General features: G+C 38.9%; 1 protein-coding gene across 1 annotated transcript in view; it reads right to left on the bottom strand.

Annotated features, from left to right (window-relative positions):
* The window catches only part of USP10 (ubiquitin specific peptidase 10), a 55456-nt gene extending 36326 nt beyond the window's left edge, over positions 1 to 19130 (bottom strand). The window contains exon 1 of the mRNA XM_042797534.1: positions 18989 to 19130. Coding sequence (XP_042653468.1) covers positions 18989 to 19009 — 21 coding nt within the window. The 5' untranslated portion in view covers positions 19010 to 19130. The remainder of the gene's footprint in view (positions 1 to 18988) is intronic.
* Positions 19131 to 19205: the final 75 nt, after the last annotated feature.

The following is a 19205-nucleotide window of genomic DNA, read 5'->3' as shown; positions in this document are numbered from 1 at the left end:
ATCTTGTGTCTACGCAACTGTTTCTTCATAATTTAAAACAGGACATTAAAAATTTACCAACATCTAACCCAAAAACTAATCCTAGTCAAACTACAGTGCAAAAAACCCCATCCCAGTTGGGCCTGAAGAAACCAGAATTTTATTTACTTTTATGAGGCTTTATTTGACAATGCTTTATGCCTGCAAACACAAAGTAAAACAGTTAAAAGTTCCCTGCATAATAAGCTGAGAAAAATACTGTTTCAAACTAAACTTATTGGGTCATATGACTGATGACATTAAACCTACCCAACTTAACCAACCTTCCTGTCCTCTGCCTCTCAAATCCGCCTCGTCTCTCAAGAAATAGATTTCTTCAAGCTGCACACACAGCACCCTCTGCCAGCACGACAGAATTTTCTAACCTTTAAGGCACAACTACGTGCTGAAATGAAAAAGAACCAAGGTATCACATCACTTGGCAAAGTGTAACAATCTCTACAAAAAAGGATACAGAGGGGGGGAAAGCCACTGCATTTTAAGCAATTTGAAATACAGCACTAGCTCCCTGCCTGCTGTCCGTCCATCCTACATCCCAATTAATCAGTGTGCCTGGTGCTATACAAATGATCTCTGTGTCAAAAAAATACTTGTTTCAGCTGTGAAACAGCTTCAGAAAGACATCACTGTAGTACTTACTCTCTGAACCTTTAACTCAAAATTTAAAACATTTTTCTGCAACTGAAATGACCAAGAAGTAAGCAATTTTAAGCAAAAGCTCTAGGATTTTATAAAAGCAATACACCCTTGCAAGGAATAATCTCATTATCAGTATGAGCTTCTGGGGGTCCTAGCTTCTACAGTCCAGATTATTCCACATAATTTCAAAGAAATTAGCTTTTTTCTAAACTGACAAAGTCTAATACTTGGAACAATCAAACAAAAGTTTAATCCAATTATTTGTATAATTCCTACACAAGCTACTCACGATCAGGATTAACTTACCCATGCTCTGTAAGTAACATTTAAAACACAGAGCAGATACACTAGCATGTGTTAAAACTTTGCCAAAGCCATTTCAGACTATTTCAATTCCAATTTTAATATTTTTCAGGTGTACATTTGCGTAAGAAACAAACATACCCATGAGGACTACACCAAATTGATTCCTTTACATGCCAAACTCTACTCTGCCCTACGCTGTATCCATCTCTAAGCTTGTGTGTATGTCACAGTACTTCGAGGTCCCAAGCACAGATAACAGACTGGGATTTCACCATACAAGATCTGAGGAAAAAGTGGCTTTCAGATACAAACTGCTTATGGTCAGCCCTAACGCAGGCAAGAGATTGTGATTGGCTTGGAGGTAAACTGGTTGACATACTGACATGACTGAAATGTCAATAAATCAGCAGCCTTTACTTTACAGTAACTACAACTGTACAGTCACCTGAGCAAGGGACAAGCACAATCACTATGACAACACATATGAATTGTCAGCTAAGTTGTCCCAGTTGGCAAAATCCATTCCTATGACCATCAATAATACAAAGTATGTGTGGCAACAAACACAAAATATTAAAAATGTTACCAGTGAAAAGTTGAAGCTTAATTACTTAAAGCTCTACATAAATTTCATTTACAAGTAAAAAAAAAAAAAAAAAGCTTTCTCCAAGCAAGAATACTGTTTAGCATTCAATTACACATTTCAAAAATTAATTTTGATGTTTATCCTCAGACAAAAAAAAGCATCTGCTTGACAAGCATGCTAAATAGTAGTCAGTGGTTTAAGGGTAACTCATAAGGTAGAGCAGGAACAATGCTTAGAATAGAGTCCTGTCTCACACCAACACTGGATTTGGATGAAAAACCCTTAAGAGAACACCGAGGGCAAGTTTTGAAAATTTCTGACTGAACCGTTACCCCCTACACTTACTTTTAAAGATACATAATCTCTGAGAGGCTTAATTCAGAGTCAAATCTGATCTCCCTCTCCTTCTCAAACCATTTCTGCAACCTACACAGAAGCTTTCTGTTCTGGCTCATGGGAAGGGATGCCCTTTCATTTTTTCAGGAACATGTTTTTCACACCACACTACTGCTTCTCCCCAGATTATTTAACTCTACAGAGGAATCATTAACCTTGCATTAAGTGTATTCAAGGATCCCTTAAAATATCTCAGTCTGGTGAGTTTGACTCCTGCCACAGATTAAGAGCAATGCCAAAACAGCATCATATAAATTTCAATGATCTTCCACTCACAGCTGTGTAACAAAAACAGGTGGAAAATAAGCCTCCTCTGGGGGGAAGCAGGGGCATGGGCATGTGAAAAGGACAAGGCTTTGTGGAATTCTTGGGGCGGGGGGGGGGGGGGGGGGAACAAAACAAAACAAAAAATATACCTTTACTGCCTTCCCACTTTCTTGTCAGTGTTCCCAAACCTCATCTTTGGAATTGAAAAGCAAAATAAATAACCTAAAACATACTGGTGGATCTATTCCATTCTGCGATTCACCACTGTAATCTGATCTGACCACTAACCAGAGGTGTACAATATACTATTAAAAATATTAAAATTAACACGATTTTATCTAATGTGAGTAAACATATACCAACATAACAGAAAGTCTTTCTTACGCTGCACGATCACTAAGAGATGGGTTTTTTTCTCGTATCTTCCATACTGACGTTTAACAACCAATCCCTTTAAGTAGAAAATTATTCACAAGGGTTGGTTTCCACCCTTTTTTAAAATGCTAGTTTCAAGATATACAAAAATTCTGAACTTCTGGGAGTTTTCAAATGTGAATGCCTTCTTGCAGATGCTCACGCCTGTAAGACCAAGGATGAAAATAAAAGTAAAAAAATGCCTGAGTAAACCTTAAAAATGAAACAGCATTAGGCAAGATTGTACGCAACATACAGATCTCTCCTTTCTGCTGTTGACACTAACAATTAGCACATAAATTTAAAAAAAAAAAAAAAAAAATCAATGCAAAATTAAATATACTGTGTGCAATTCTAAAATGGTATCTCTTTTCACATGAAGCTGCTGGTGGCATGGGTGCTCCAGTTTTTAATTAAACTTTCTTACATTACCAGTACTTCAGATTTAATTCATTTGCCTCAATTCCACATATCAAGATTTTCCAAATAAAGTTCAGGGAATGAATTCAAAGTGTTCTCACTACAGCTTTGGAGAATACAACAAAAAAAAAATTGTAACAAAATTCCTGGAAATGTTTGAAAGAACCAGATACAACTGTAGGTCTGAAGTCTTTCCTTTGGGACTGAAGAGAAGACATCAGAAGACCCGTGTATCTTTGCCACCTTCCTGAAATACTTAAACCTGTGAGACTACAATATTATACAATACTCCACAGATGCGAAATTTTTTTTAAAGTGTATCACATTTGTAGTGTATTTTCTCTATAATAGAAGTTAATAATATTGAACAAATGAGACTATGGAAGCGGGTACAGCAGAAAAAACCTTCAGCCTGTATTTTCAAAACTCACTAGTGAGCTGCTGTCACCAATTTTAGTGTTCAGTCTGACATGCTGTAAGAGATCAAATTTCCCTGCACGGAGTACCTGCCTCCCAACATTGTTTCTCTTTAAAAAAAAAAAAAAATACTCATCTTAAATACCTCTTTTTCAGTCAACATCAGAAACCCTCCTGATTGTCAGTTGCTGGTGTTTCCAGCTGCAACAAAACTGGAACCAGTCTCTAAATTAATCTCTATAATATGATCAAAACAGTGCAACCTACATCTGTGCTCCAGCAGATTTTACACCACTTTGCACAAAACATTTAATCATTATCACCTTTACATCTTTGAGATGCTAACTGCATCTAGATTATAACTCAAATTACATAAAACAAATTAACCAAACAAATCTACAGAAGAAAATTTTTTTCCTATCACACAGGAATGAAAGTAAGAATATTTTTATGTTTGTACGTTAATTCTGAATACTGTAACTGACTAAATGGCATCTTAACTATGCAGACAAAAGCAGCAGCAACAGAACTAATTTCAAGGGGGAGAAAAAGTTCTCTGAAGACCCCAAACGACTGAAATGCCTGACCTACAAGCTCTCCCCATGTCAACTGCTTTTTTAATGTGCTCTCCTTAAGCACTTAAAAACGAATACTAACATTACCCCACTGCAATGAAATCTCCACTAGTATTCCAGTCTAGCAACACAAAGGATCTCCTGGAGGAATACAAGGAGGAGGAATGTGTGTTACACAGCTGCTTGTCCTAGAAAAATGGGTAGAAATAGCACTGCTGATGCATCATCATCTTGACATCACCTGTTCTACAAGAAAGCTAGGAAAATGATGTGTCAACTTCTCCTTTCAAGAAGCATTAACGTGGCTTTCATCTAATAACCAACAGCTTCAGATCCTCCAGTCAAATTAGTTTAAGCTGCAAATACTCCCACTTCAACTGCCTTTCCACACACAAGTTAAAAATACAGCTTTTACTTAATGGTGGCAAGGAAGAAATCAACTATCTAAGCAGAAGGCCTAACAAGTCAAAACTAGTTCACATATAAATTGAAATGATGAAATTATTTATGTATACCATAAGCCATACAGTCTTGCTCACTAAGCTACTTCCACAAAGTGTGCTTATGCTTAAAGCTGTCAGGATAGGCTGGAGTAGAGGAAGAAAATGAACCATTCAGAGAAGTCTGTTTTCTGGCAAGGAAAAGAGAGCACACACATATGACTGCACTTGGGTTTTATTAGCACAGAAAATTCTCTTACATTAGTCATCCCAGCATCAAATAAAGTATTTCTCTCTCACTGTTTATTTCTTTCATTTTGTCAAGGTTTGTCAATTTTTTTTTTTCTGGAAAAGTGTAAAGAAGGGCAACCTTCCCTCAGGTTCTCCTTCATTTTGAGCTGAAATCCGAAGTCTTAGTACATAAAATGATTAACTATTTTGATACAACAAGGTTTTCTAACTTCCAAATCCCAAGAAACTTTGTGGTAAAATGCTTATAAAAACACAGACAAAATTGTGAGACTGAAAAACAGGATTGGGTTTTGGTTTGTTGGGTTTTGTTGTTTTTGTTTTGGTTTTTTTTTTTGTTTTGTTTTTGGGGGGGTGTTGTTTGTTTTTGTTTGTTTGGGGTTTTTTTGTGTGTTTTTTTTTGTTGTTGTTGTTTTTTGTTTTTTAGATACTGAATTTGCAAGCAACAACCCATAACCAGGTGCTCTGAAGACCACTGGCCATATATTTACAGCTGTATCACAGCCTAAATAGTAGGATTTCAGGCAAATCCATTTCTGAAAATATTCTATGCCGATCTATCCTCTTTATGGAAAAATAAAGTCCATTTTTATAAGTAAAGTATGAAAATGAAGCTCTGCTTTAAGGCAGAGTGGTTGCATATTGAAGTTTAACATTTGAAAATGCAACAAATCATGAACAAAATCTTAGTACAGCTTACAGTCCTTTATGACTAGCCTGCAGCTTAAAACTAGAACGTTAACAAATCTACACAGTGCCTGGAGAATGATCAGAGCTAGGTAAATGTAGGTCAACTAAGCCCATGAGTCAGTGCAACTCTGCCTGCCTACCATTTAAGCAATCAAAGGTTCAAAAACATAGTGCATGACTGTAACTTGCCCCTTTTTTTTTTATCCCCTTCCAATTCAGGGTTTCTTGGATGTTATTACAGATTTCTTTCTTCAGCTGTAAGTTAGGCATTTTCCACACACTTTACATGAATTAATGGGATATTTTTTTTTTTGTATTTCTTAATCTGAGGGGAATTTATCATTCCCAAAAGCTCATTTTCTGATCAGAGTTAAAACCAGATCACTGGCCAGTATGAAAGCACAAGTTGGTGACATTTCAGTTGCAGATATGGCATTACTGGAAGGACAAGTTGATGGCCCCTACAGCCTGACACTATCATGGGGACACAACATAGATCAGAACAGTTTATGCTGAAGATTGCAATTCAAATATTCACAAGGGCAGAGCAGGTTGTGCTCTTTCATTATTACCAGTTTTCACCAATTATGTATCATATTTCAAATAAGAGCAACAAACCCAATAACAATACAAAAAACTGACAAAACACAAGGCAATTGCTTACATCCAAACAAATTTTGTTTATGTACTCGCTTCACTCCCATTACCAAAATGTGGTGTTCAGTGGCATTCTTCTATCTCAAACGAACAGCAGCTGCCACAAAGCACAACCAGCCCAAGGAAGTTGTGTATGAAGTGCTGATTGTAGTTAATGGGGTTGGGGGGAAGGGATTGGAAGAATAAAAACCAGCTCCTCATCTTACACAGACACCACTGCATTTCTGAGTGCAGTGTACCTTCCCCAACTACAGACTCTTTTATCGTCTGGTCTCCAAAGCAGGACTGCCCCATCAAAAAACCTCTGCTATTTCACATTTAAAGCTTTCCCCAATTGATATTTTTCTTCTGTTCCTCAAAACAAACAAACAAAAGCACATCCAAAACCAGCCATAAGTTTATTTTGCAAATAATAATAGTATAAGGAGGGCAATGCAGCTGTATCACTTATATGTGATCATAAAGCAATGGCCCAGTGACAGGAGGATTGTATCTACATTTTATGTACCTTTTAATTTGCATCCTACAAGAGCATCTGGTAATCTTGCTAAGAAAATATCTTCCTTCTACCTCCTGATGGAACCCAAGGTAAGAATGTATGCTCATGTGTTATACATACATTAGCTGCAGGAAAGAGGAATCATTCTGGGACTACAGCAGGAATACCTGGAAAGTGCACTCCAGAGAGCAAGCAAGAGGGAAGATAACTGAATTGTCAGGGCTGATTACATCAAATCTTAGTTCTTTGGAGAGCAAAAGATGGAATTTCTGACACTTTTACACCAGCAGCTTCACCACTGCCCACAGAACATCTGCCAGTGATTCAGAGAAGTAATATTTTCCAATCTATTTTCTTGCAATGTTAATCAAAATAAAAGCCAAACAAAAATACTTTTCTGTTATACTCTCCAAGAAGGCAGTCCTTGCAAATATCAAAAGAAAAACAAATACTTCCAAAATGGTTAGATAGGTCCTTCCTCAGTTTTGAATTCAAGAACAGTGGCTGGTAAAACATCTATTGCTAAGCCTCTATCTTCACACCCTCAATGAGTTTGAAAACACCAGCTTCAAGCTGGTTGCTCATAATTGAGCACATTTACTTCAAGCTCTGCAAGCTCTGCTTGTACTGAACTAGTTACTTAGTCTAATGCGCAAATTGTAAACTCTTCCTATAATGAAGAACAAAAATAATTAAGACCTGAATTATTCTGATTTACTACAGCATGATAAGCACTGAGGAGAAAGAAGCTAGAAAAATGAAGTTACTCAAGAACACAGCCAGTTTAACTACTGTTTTATTATAGGTGGGGCACGCAAAACAGTCTCTTACTAATTTTTATCTAATACTTCGCAGAAGAAAAACCTTGGTGTTAGCCATTTTTTTTTTCTGCCAGACTAAAATCATTAGGGATGCAACCTTTTGTGCCAGATACCTACAGCAGAACAAACTTCTAAGAACACTGTAGTAAAATCAGTTTTGCATCTGGAGAACACTCCTTTGGCCACATTAAGCAGCAAATTGTCTTTGAACACCTCACAGCAGTCCACCCAAATTCCAGACATGCTGTATAAATCAGCATTTCTCTCAGGTTTACAAAATCTTTATTTAGCAGGTATTTCAGCAACTAAGATTTTGAAGGATTGTTTTCAACGAGCTCCTCTCAATTCCTCCAGGTGGAAGAACAGCATATGCACTGTCTTTTCTACCACCCAGTACATTCCTACCCTGGCAAGGCAGGACGCTCTGGGCTACCAGGACAAAGCCCGGCTTTCCTTGTAATGGCTTCCAGCTAGCAAGCTTCAGAGGTGCTCGGCAGTGCCCTGCCAGAGGAAAGCCTTTCTTCTTCTGTGCTTACTATACCAGCATTTACCTCATAGGCAACTTTTATCCACCAAATCCATGATTTAAAAAAGTAAAACTAATACATGTAGGCTTGGATGAGGTTATTAAAAAGGAAAAAAGAGAGGTAGAGCCCTGGGAGGAAAAAGCGTAACAAGACCCAGAGTTTCAAGAAATTAAACAAGTTTGACTATAAACACATTCTTAAGTGGTTCAAGAAGATTAAAACTGGCTTGATGAGGCCAAAGATGAAGAACAAGAGTTAGATGAAGAGATGATACAGGATCTGAAGTTATTGGTAGAGACACCACAAGAGAAAAAAATAAATGGAAAGAACTGGTCTGTGCCTGCCAGACCTCTCTCTCCTCAAGCTGTATTATCATCCAAAATTCTGGAATCACATCATGATTCTACTGTTAGTCAGAAGGCTCTTTAATTCAGTTACAGCAGTATGTATCTCAACTCCTTTAATAATACTCCCTCCCTCTCTCATGAATTGCTCCATGTACTTGAATAGCAGACACCCTTTCCACATATGTAAAGGTGCTAACCTTGCAGATACAGCATGGGAGATTCAGGATGGCACCCTATTATTTAAGATAAGGATATTACTCTTAAAATTATGCTTCTAAACCCTAATAATCAAAAAAAAGCTGCACAAAAATTAAGACTGCTTATAATTTCATTTGATTCCCGCTAGTTTGTGTACATCTGATATTTTCACTATTCACATCTCCACAGAGGACTAAATACCTCACAGGATCAATACAGACCCATCCCAGGGGACAACTCCACCCTGGGCCATAAGGAGACCATTGTTCTGGTTTGTCAAGCAAGCTGAAAAACACACTGGAAGATAAAGTAGAAAAAGAATGGATAGGCTCTGATTAACTGTAGCTAAATGTTGTTGAAAACTAAAATCTATCCCTAACAGCACCATGGCCAGACAAGTCACCCACACAATGCTTTTCACCAGCAATTACTCAGGGGAAAATTTAAGATGGCTAAGATTAGGTGAGGTAAAAAGTAGCTATCTGGACTCCATCCGGACAAGGAATACAGATTAGCACCTTCAGAAGGCAGCTGAGCCCACCCACCCACCCAGGACTGATATGCGTCTTTTTAAGGCCTAACTTCACATCTTAAGCCTAAACTTCAGAAGTGCTGAATGCTTAAAACCACAGCTGAGTGAAATTTAACCTAGAAAGTTTAGTATTAATTTAAACATGATGCAAAGTCCTGCAAAAACCACACTGGCCACCAAGAAAAAAGACAATGCAAAATCTAATGATACCCAGAGCTTGTACATGGGTAATCACGCTGGCAAGGCACTAAACATTTAACACTGACAGTAAGAGAAAATGCTGGCTGACCATTAAAACCAAGCACCACCTGCTCCATTCACCAAGGCCACACAGGTTTTACCCACCTTTTTGTTTTGCCAGATTCACAATCCCACCTATTCTCCTGTGCCAGTTCTGGCACATGCTGAATGATCAGCAAGATGATTATATTCAAACTGAGAAAAAGTGATCCAGACTTTTTTTTTTTTTTTTTTTTTTTTTTTGCTGCACTAGGTGAAGGAGGCTTAAGAGAAGATGAGGAGCCAGCTTTAAGGAAAAGGTACAAGTGGCCAGGAGCAAGAAAGAATGAGACTTTCCCCTTTGACGGTTGTGACCTGCCAAAAATGGGTTATAATCTCAGAGAAACAGCCAAAAATAAACTGGATAACTTGCGAAAAACACAATGATTGGTACATGACTCAAGGGGATCACAGAAAGGAAACACAACTACCACCACATCATAAAGTATCCTGTACTTCAAATTCTGTAACTGCTGAAGTTTGACAGCAATACTACAGAGGTTCTCACTATTTTCTCTCTGCAGGAACTCAAACCCCTTCCCACTACTCACCACATGACACACATGTATGCTCTACGTCCCCCAGCAGACAGAAACCAAGGACATCATCTAATGCTTTGATTCTCCATATACATGCAGTCATCCATCTCCTTCACCACCCTGAGGTGTGGTGGAAACCCCAGAGGATCTGGCACTGCCCGACAGCAACTTGGTATTCTGCAGTGGTGTGCAAGTTAAAATGAAAATTGGGACACCACACATGCCACCTCCTCCTGAGACAGTTTTAGAGCTTAAGTATCTGCATATACATAAAACTGTGTTGCAAGATAGCTGTTAAAACAAATGCGCAGATTAATATGCTGCTGCAACTAAAACACAGACAGTAAGCATATTAAGCAACCATATTTTTAAATGGCAGCATTAAAAACTGAGTACGAATATAGCAGTAGGTTTACCGTATGATAACAACTCTGTAAATTAAGACTTCTTTTTTTAAGGTGGCTCATTTCAAAAGAATAACACTAATAGTGGTGCTACTTCAGGTCTTTCCTTACACAGGATCTTCTGTTAGCATTCAGATTTCCTTTTGCACATCTGGATGTACAGAACGCAAACAGAGCATTCAAGATATTTCCCAACACATTTGCATTATTGAAGATACTGAAATTCTCTTGCTTTGAGGAGGAAAAAGGGACAAAATCAGAGTATACTCCGACATATTATTGCTGATAAAGCCCACAACACTACGAGATCAGAGTACACAAGTGACAGCTCAGGGTCCCAATCCAGGGAGGAGCTGGAGTCACCAGCTCCTTGGTCTACACATCCAGCCATCTACAAATGGGAATACCAGTACCCAGCAGGGGAGACGAGCACAACACAGTGCTGGCTCCTCAGTTTACTCACTGCAAAGACGGAGGAAGAGGCAGAGGCTGTCTGCAGTGTCCCTGCTCACACCCCTCACCTCCGAGAGCATGTGTGCAACTCCAGCACCTTCCATCCTCGCCCTCATCCACCCACGGTACAATGGAGCAAGAGCATCTTGGGGGATCCCATGTAAATACTAGCAAATTGCCATATAATCTGCAACGCTGACAAGGCTGAGCAACAACAATGAAACCACACCCTCATATTTCAGTCTGTGTACTGTGAATTTATACTACTTTCTACTTTTAAACACCACCAATTTAGGCAGCTTTTGAAAGAACATGCTTCTCATGTGGCTGTACATTGCCTCCTTTGGTCCCAAATCCAATTAAAAAAATATTGCAAATCATAAAAGTAGTGAACACAATCGGTCATTCATACTATAGTTCAAAATGGAAGTTTCGCAAATAAGACAAAAAATACAAACTAAGTTTCAAATTAGTGATGTCTGCCATTATGAAATATGACAACCTCTGGTTACTCAGAAAATACACCAAATGTGTTGGACCCTCATCTGACCTTCAAAGATAATATATTAAGCAGCTGTTCACCAATTACAAGCACTTTATTTAAAAAAAGCTGTCATTAAATAAATAAATAAATTTGAAACACAAACACTCAAAATTTGGCATGCAAACCAAATGGCTATAAAACACCTTAGCTCTTAGCCAAGCCCTAAAATTTTTGGCTAGGAAAAAACGTGAAGAATTTAGACTAACTATAAAGTCATGCTACCATGAAAATATTGTCCATGCACACAATCAAGCACTGCTTCTAAGAACGAGGAATCCCTCTAGCCCACTGCAAATTCTGGTTGTGGTACCCATCATTACTAGCAGCAAGCACAAAGCAAAGGAAAAAAATGTGCACTGCTGCCATATCACATTGTTCCAAGGGTGAACACTGATGAGAACTCAAGGAAATCTGTTTTAAGGATGCCATTACACCAAGGCAGAAAACCATAATGGCCTTTACGTGACAATCATTAGTACTAAGTGTAATACATATCCATTGCCTTTATCCTCCCCAATTAAGGAAACTGAGTCTTTGGCAACTTCCAAAACACCCCATGCCAGCATCTGGTTATTTACAGTCATTTTGACTCGCAGCAGCAGGAGTGACCACCACAAATCAGTGTTGTGTTTGAACAAAGGCGAAGTTCGAAAGACTGAGAATGCAAACCTGTTGACATGAGCAAACTCAACTGCTTTATTTCTTCTGCTCTGAAAGCTGACTACTCCTCTTTCACACTTCTATGATTCTGCTGCACTTAAATAAAATTATCATCCTGGCATTGCAAACAACAGAAAATGTCTCATTCTTGCTTGCTATGAAAGCATATTAACAACATAAACCCTCTTCTTGTTATCTTAAGTTTTATTAGGTAGCTTTCACCATCTGTGATTCGTGGAAGCTTAAACTTCTTGTTAAGGGGCAACAGCTTACAGTCACAGCTTTTAGCTGAGAAGAAAATGGGTATTAGAAATTGCCTAAATAAGTTGTCTTTGACTTTTTTCCAACTTTGTATCAATTAACTACAGTGTTCCACAGAAATTTTCAAACAGTGGCAGCTTTGGGTTTGTATCCCAAAGGCAGCAGAGGAACAGAAGGTGAGGTTTTCCATGCTTTAAGAACATTACAGCACTACTACTTTCTTTGATAACAGCTAGCTATTACTAGAGACCATATGATTTACCGGATAGACCGAAACTCAAGAGAACTTGATTCTTTTTGCAATTCAGCTGTAACTTGTGGTGACAATGGTTCTTTTTCTCTCTGCTTTATTTCCCTCTCCTTTTATCATACGTAGTCATATTTAAAATTACAAGAACATCCTATATTATGTACTGGTATAGCATCATTTTTAACGAAATACCCTAAGTAGCACGGTCCAAAAGCATACAATTAATCTAATTGCCTGTTGCTACTATTAAAATAAGCAACTGAACTTTTTCCGTTTCCCTCTCCATCTACCCTAATGCTTGCAGCAATAATCAAAGGCATTATCAATATCTTGGTTCTATCTCCTTTTTTCCCCATCACAGTCATTTCTTTAACTCCCACCTTGCAGAGAAGGCTAGCTTCAAATTCATTTCCCTCTTTAAAACTTACACTCAGCCTGTTCAAACAAGAGCCATGTGCAACAGGAACTCTGCTTTGCCAGACAACCAGGAGCAAGAATACCTGTGGTTTGATACCACGTACAGCATTTGAGATCTTGCTACGTTCACACAATGAAAGTCAGCACACCTAAAGTCACTCTTGACATCCAATACCTGGTAATCCCACCTGTGTTCTAGGAGTTTTCAATGCTAACAGGTGATCTTCAACCAACTTAAAACACGTATTTATATTTTTGCAATACAGGCTAAAGAGCAAATTATATACATGTTCCCACTGAGACAGGTATGTGCATATGGCAAAGCTGTTAGGTAGTCATGAAAATAAGAACATTACCTTGACACTAGGAGAATCACTAATGGTAACATGCTGCTGCTGTACCTACAAAGGTGTCCCAGTCCAACAAGACAAAACACTTTCATGACAAAAGCCTTCACTGCTTTGCATGAATGATATACAACTTCTGCATTTTAAATTACACTGGCAGATCCACTGCCAGCCTGCAACATTCATGGGGAAAAACGAGGCAGGAAGCCTGTGAATCACTACAGCAGGCTCTAAATGTTCTATGAAAAAACATGCCTGCTGCACTGAGGGAATACAGCACTGCTATTTCTGTTAGTATGTTCAGTTTGGTTCAAACAAAACAGAGAGAAGTCTTTCATACACAGAATTTTCTGAAGACAACCTACTTTCTTGTATGTTTTTTTTTAATATGAGTCTTTTCACGCAACCTTTAGACATATGTTCTTCTTTACAGTTTCTTACAGATAGGTCATTTTTCTCTCCCACCTCAAAGCTGAACCCCAATCCAGGGGCTTACTTTTTTAACAAAGTAAAAAAACTACAGAACCCTTAAGTGATTTTCCAGTTTGTGTTAACATCACATTCAGTGGAAGCTGATCCATATCCCTTTCTTTCCTACTATAATTCCAATGCAAATAACATACAATGCTGCTTTTAAAATCTCCAAGCATGATGTGAACACACACAATACTATAAGCAGCAAAATTCCCCAAAGCACTCTTGCATATTTCTTTCTGTTTGTACATCACTAACATTTGTGACAATCACAGGATCTCAAGCCCCCTTCTTAATTTTACATTAAACACACTTTTCCATAAGGTGTATGATTTAAATAAGCCTTACACAAACACTTTATTAGGGCTACTGTGATTTAAGCTACCTCCTGCCTAACTACAAGTGAAAAAAGCCAGACCTTGTAGCACAGAAAGATCAGTAAATCCTATGCTGTCAAACAAGGAGGAAGTTCTTACATGTATTTAAATACCAAGAACATCTGCAATTAAAGTAGGTATTGGAGGAAGTCCTTACATGTATTTAAATATCAAGAACATCTGCAATTAAAGTAGGTATTAGAGAGCTAAATACAAAATGAAAGACTAATGTACATCAAAGTTTTATTAGAGTGTAATGAATATATTAACATGAGTGCTAATCTAACAAAAACCTTTAAAGCGTTTTAAAAATAATCAATATGGCACTATTGTTGGGAATACTTAAAACACTTAAACGCATACATTACAATTTTGTAAAATAAAAATAGTGTTTAGAATCCCAATTTTAAAATATCAGACTGATCCATTACAGACTGTTCGCACGTGTGTGTTATATATAACACACACATGTATACACATACACTTTTTTCACCACGAAGCATAACCCTTTGTCCTATAATCCCCAGTTGTATGTTTAATGATCACACAGAAAACACTTCCATCAAAAAGAAAAACCGCAGTTCTAGCATGTTTAATTCTTTGGAAATGAACATCTACATTGCTGAAATGGCATTAGAGTGACAAATGACTATAATCCAATGGCCCAAGGCCAGCAACTTCTATTACAACAGATTTGGCTGTTTTGTACGACACAGCATGTTGCATGTATATCACTAAACAGAAATGAGACTTAGTTTACCTATAAACAAAACCCCACTTAACTTGACAAGTATTTTAACAGCTATAGAAATGGAAAAAAGCAGTGTGTCTAAGCAACTGCCTACAAAAACTGGATTTATTAATAGGTAAATGGCTGGATCCATTCTAAAAAGCCTCCAAATCGGTGCTGTAGTCTAGAATGCACAGAATAAATAGCAGTGAGTCACAAAACCTGTAGGTTTTATTCTATTATTTGCATGCTGCCGTACAGTTCCAAATTTAAGCTCTATGTCAGTTTTCCCAGACTTTTTTTTTTTTCCCCCTTAAGTTAACCAACCCACATTCACCCACTGTACTCTGTGTGGATTCACCATTCACATTTTAGAAAAGCAGATGATACCTTCTGCCTACCTAAACTCACAGCTTCAGCTGCAGCCTGAATTCCCAAGACCGTGGAAGCCTAAAACAACTACTGACTCCACAGGCAAAAGCTCTAGCAAAAGGACAAACTCAGGCCCTTACCAGCAATTAAAGTGAGACTCAAAAAAAAAAAAAAAAACCAAAAAATAAAAGGGGAGACAAATCCAGCTTCTTCACGGCTTTAAAACACAGAAGAGCAACTGAGCAGGACAGGGGAGAAGCAGCAGCTGCAGCAAGATGATGCACTCGAACACCTCTCTCCAAATCCACCCATCAGCAGCCCTTGCCCAGAGCCACCTTGCATTTTGTGTTCAGGGTGTCCCCCACAATTTTCAGCGTATTTCATAAACCTGACAGACACAATCCACACTGCTCCCTCTCCAAACACTTCTTTCTGCATGTAAGGACACTGTAACATTAGACACATCTGCATGGATTCAAGCAAGCTAGTGCAAGAAACTCACCCAGCTGCATAACAACAATTTTTTTAAAATTATTTTTGAGGCAGATCGATTTCCTAATCAAGGTCACCCACAAACATCAGGCAATACACTGCAAAGAAGGCACAGAACAAATGCCTACAGACTGCTGCTTTTTTTGCTGTTGTTGTTTTTTGTTTGTTTGTTTGTTTTTTTCCCCTTCCAGAAGCAGTACTGGCTTAAGGGAACATCAAACTACACCCTGCCAGGGAGCAACACTCCAAGCCAGCCATAAAAGAGGTAGTTTGCAGTGCAGTATTTCAGGGAGTCGGATTGCATGCCATGTGCCGAGTTCCAGTTATTCTGGTTGCCAGGCCAGACACAGGCTTGGGTGAGGATGAGCAGCTTATGAGCTTGTTCAGCTTTTTCTGAAGACAAAATCTACTGTTTTTTACTTCAGGTGGGTTTGGGGGCAATACAGTACATCTAAAATGGCAGAGTTAATTTGATACCACAGTAATGGTGAAAGAACAAAACAAGCATAAATGATTCATTCTGCTATGGTATCCTTTCTTCTGCTTAACTTGTTTTCACAAGATTTATAAATGATGCGTTTGTATTAATTCTTTCCATGAAAAACAATAGGAAAGGTGGCTAAAGCAACTATTTATACAGCTCCTACAGAGTATTACTCTTTCCAAACAGGGAAATAGTTTTTAAAAAATTAAAAAAAAAAATATTTTATAAAGAGTCTTTTTAGATGACCTTGATGACAAATGGTTCCAACTATATCCAGTGCTAAATCAGGGCAACATTGGTAGTGTCATACAAAACCTGTACTGATGCGGAGAGTTTGCTTCTAGCTCACCTTAATAAAAAATAATCTTACAGATTTTTAATATACTCAGAACACGCCCAGAAAACTGACAGCAACACTTATATCTCATTAAATGATTACAAAATAATGACATGGAGCACAGAGTTACAGACAACCAGTAATATCTAAACTGTGCTACCATATACTCATGTGCTTGCTGACTACCTGGCCATCCAAAATTTTAAAATATACAATATGCTCATGTTTCATAATTCATTTGTTAGAATGTGCAGCCTGACTGGTGCATTATTTCTGCCCACTGTTACCTGAATCCATTAATTGGTAGAAATCTGACTATGCATTTAGCTATTAGAAGAACATGATTCTCTTGAAGACTTTCTTCCCCTGTGTGACAAAAAATCTCAATTACAGCACACTCAAATTAGTCATATGGAAAAACAAAGTACTTTTGCCAAGGACTCTGCATTATGACACAAACATAAGGATTAAATAATATTATTTAGTCTTGTGGTCAGAACAGATAACTTTTATCAAAACTCTAATTTTTCTACTGATCTGCAACACTACCACACTAAAACAAAACAGAAACACACGTAAAACTGCATCCCTGAACTTATCTTCAGGTTCTCCACCCAAGAGTCCAAAACTTTGTTACCTTAGTTCAGTATTACAGCATTCTCTAGAATATGTATTCACATAAATCCCAGACGTTTAAATAAAATACTTGCATTAGAGAAAAAAAAAAAAAAAAAAAAAAATCACAGTAAAACACAGAAATAGGCTGTGTTTGATGATGCAAATAAAACATTAACTGGAAGATATCTGACAGATTATCTTCTGAATTCTATATAAATTTAAGCAGCAATACTCACGAGACCTAAATATCTACCTCCACCTATACAGAGTGTTGATTTAAAACAGTCTATGTACAAGTTAGTACTAAAGATTAATTTACACTGTAGTTTTAATTATGACTATGCAGTGCTTCACCATAAACTAAGTCATCAACTGAACCCTTCTTTTTGTTTCAAGGTACACCAACTTAATTAAGGACAAACACAAAAATGTCCTTAATTCTTTTAAATCAAGAAAAATGCTGCCATGTAAAACCCAGTCTTATCAAACCGACCACATGCACTGCTGTCTAGGACAGAGGGGAGGGGAAAGCAGCAAGTAAAACAGCTTCCGAATTAGACACTGGATCCTTTTGATATATGTGCATTCTAACTATCATTCATTTGGGCAGTTAAAAAAACAGTCCAAAACGAAGAGAGAAAGCAAAGTTGAAGGACACAAAATTTTAAAACCACTGTAAATTTTAAACAAACTCCAACCACCCTCCGAACACCCACATAACAAACTCATGCCCCTCTTTCTCTCAAACATGAATAAATCAAGGTGGACAAGAAATGTCATAATAGTTCTCACTGATTACAAACTTTTGTTTATGGAAAAATCATTGTCAGCGCCTCTAGTGCACAACTTTATTACATGTATACCTTAACTGCCCTTCATAAAAAAAAAAACACAAAAAACCCCAAAGCAAACAAAAAAACCCCCACCAAACAGAATTCAGTATAAAGCATCACCTTGTTTAAAACACTTAAATTTTATGAAATATATTTTCCACCACAATATACCATTTCTTAATAAGATTATCATCAACACAATCAAAGATTACTAAACTTTATTATTCGCTAAAGCCAAAGTTGTATGAAGTCTGGCAAATACACACCTCAGTACACCACACACATGGCCTGTCATTTTTGCTTTAAAGCTTCTTGGGAGAAAAACTTACAGGAAAGAAATACTGAGGTTAACCCATTCAATCACTTGCTCTAACCAAACACTAGATTAGACCAGGAATGGAGTTTTTAACTTCCAGTGAAAAACTACCAACGACTGCATTTTTTTTTTTTTTTTTACTCCATGCACAAATCTTCTGGCTGGTTTAGTGGGAGACAGGGAAACTGCACACACATCCCCATGCATAGTAATCTTGCAACACTCAGCCCTTTGCACCCCAATGCATGGAGGTTTATTGAGTGAGTGGGCGAGGAGGGGGGGGAAGAGAGGATTAGTTTACAAATCTCCTTATTCCGTTCTCATTATAGAATCGGTTCTGTCTCTCACCCCCTAAAAAAAAAAAAACAAAAAAAAAAAAACAAGCCATCGACTCTCTCCTAACCATCCTCTCTTCGCAATGGCTCGGGTGGGGGTACAGCACCGACTTCAACCCGCAGAGGACTTCCGTCGGCCTTCTCCTCCTCCTCCTCCTCCTTCCCCCTCGCCAAGGCGCGGGGGGCGATCCGCGGCACCCCAAGCCCTTTCGCGGGGCTCCGCGGCCCCCGGGGGTGCGGGGAGCCCGCCGGCCCGACCGGCAACGAGGCCCCTCCACCGCCCTGAGGAGATTCAATGAAGCTGCAGAATCACCCTGGGCCTAGTCCCGGCCACCACGCTCCCCCCCTCGGCGAGCCGCGCCGCGGAGCCCGACCGCCCCTCCGGAGCCCCTCCGGGACCCTCCCGCCGCAGCACCCCGCGGCCGGCAGCACGGGGGCGGCCAGTACCTGGGCGCTGTTGACGGCCATGGCGCCCCGCGTCCGTGGGGAGCTCGGCGTCTCCCGGGCGCCTCACGCCGCTGCCCCCGCCGCCGCCATCTTCTCTCTCGCACGCACCAGCCGGGCGGGCAGGCGGCGCGCACTGCGCTTGCGCGGAGAGCTGCCGGGGAGGGGCGGGGCCAGGCCGGGCGCGGTTCTGCGCTTGCGCGTAGGGCCGGGCGGGCGG

The sequence above is a fragment of the Tyto alba genome, unplaced genomic scaffold (assembly GCF_018691265.1).
Source record: "Tyto alba isolate M040663 unplaced genomic scaffold, T.alba_DEE_v4.0 Super-Scaffold_26, whole genome shotgun sequence".
In the NCBI taxonomy this organism is placed as follows: domain Eukaryota; kingdom Metazoa; phylum Chordata; class Aves; order Strigiformes; family Tytonidae; genus Tyto; species Tyto alba.
The sequence above is the reverse complement of the archived record's forward strand: the minus strand, read 5'-3'. Positions and strand labels throughout refer to the sequence as shown.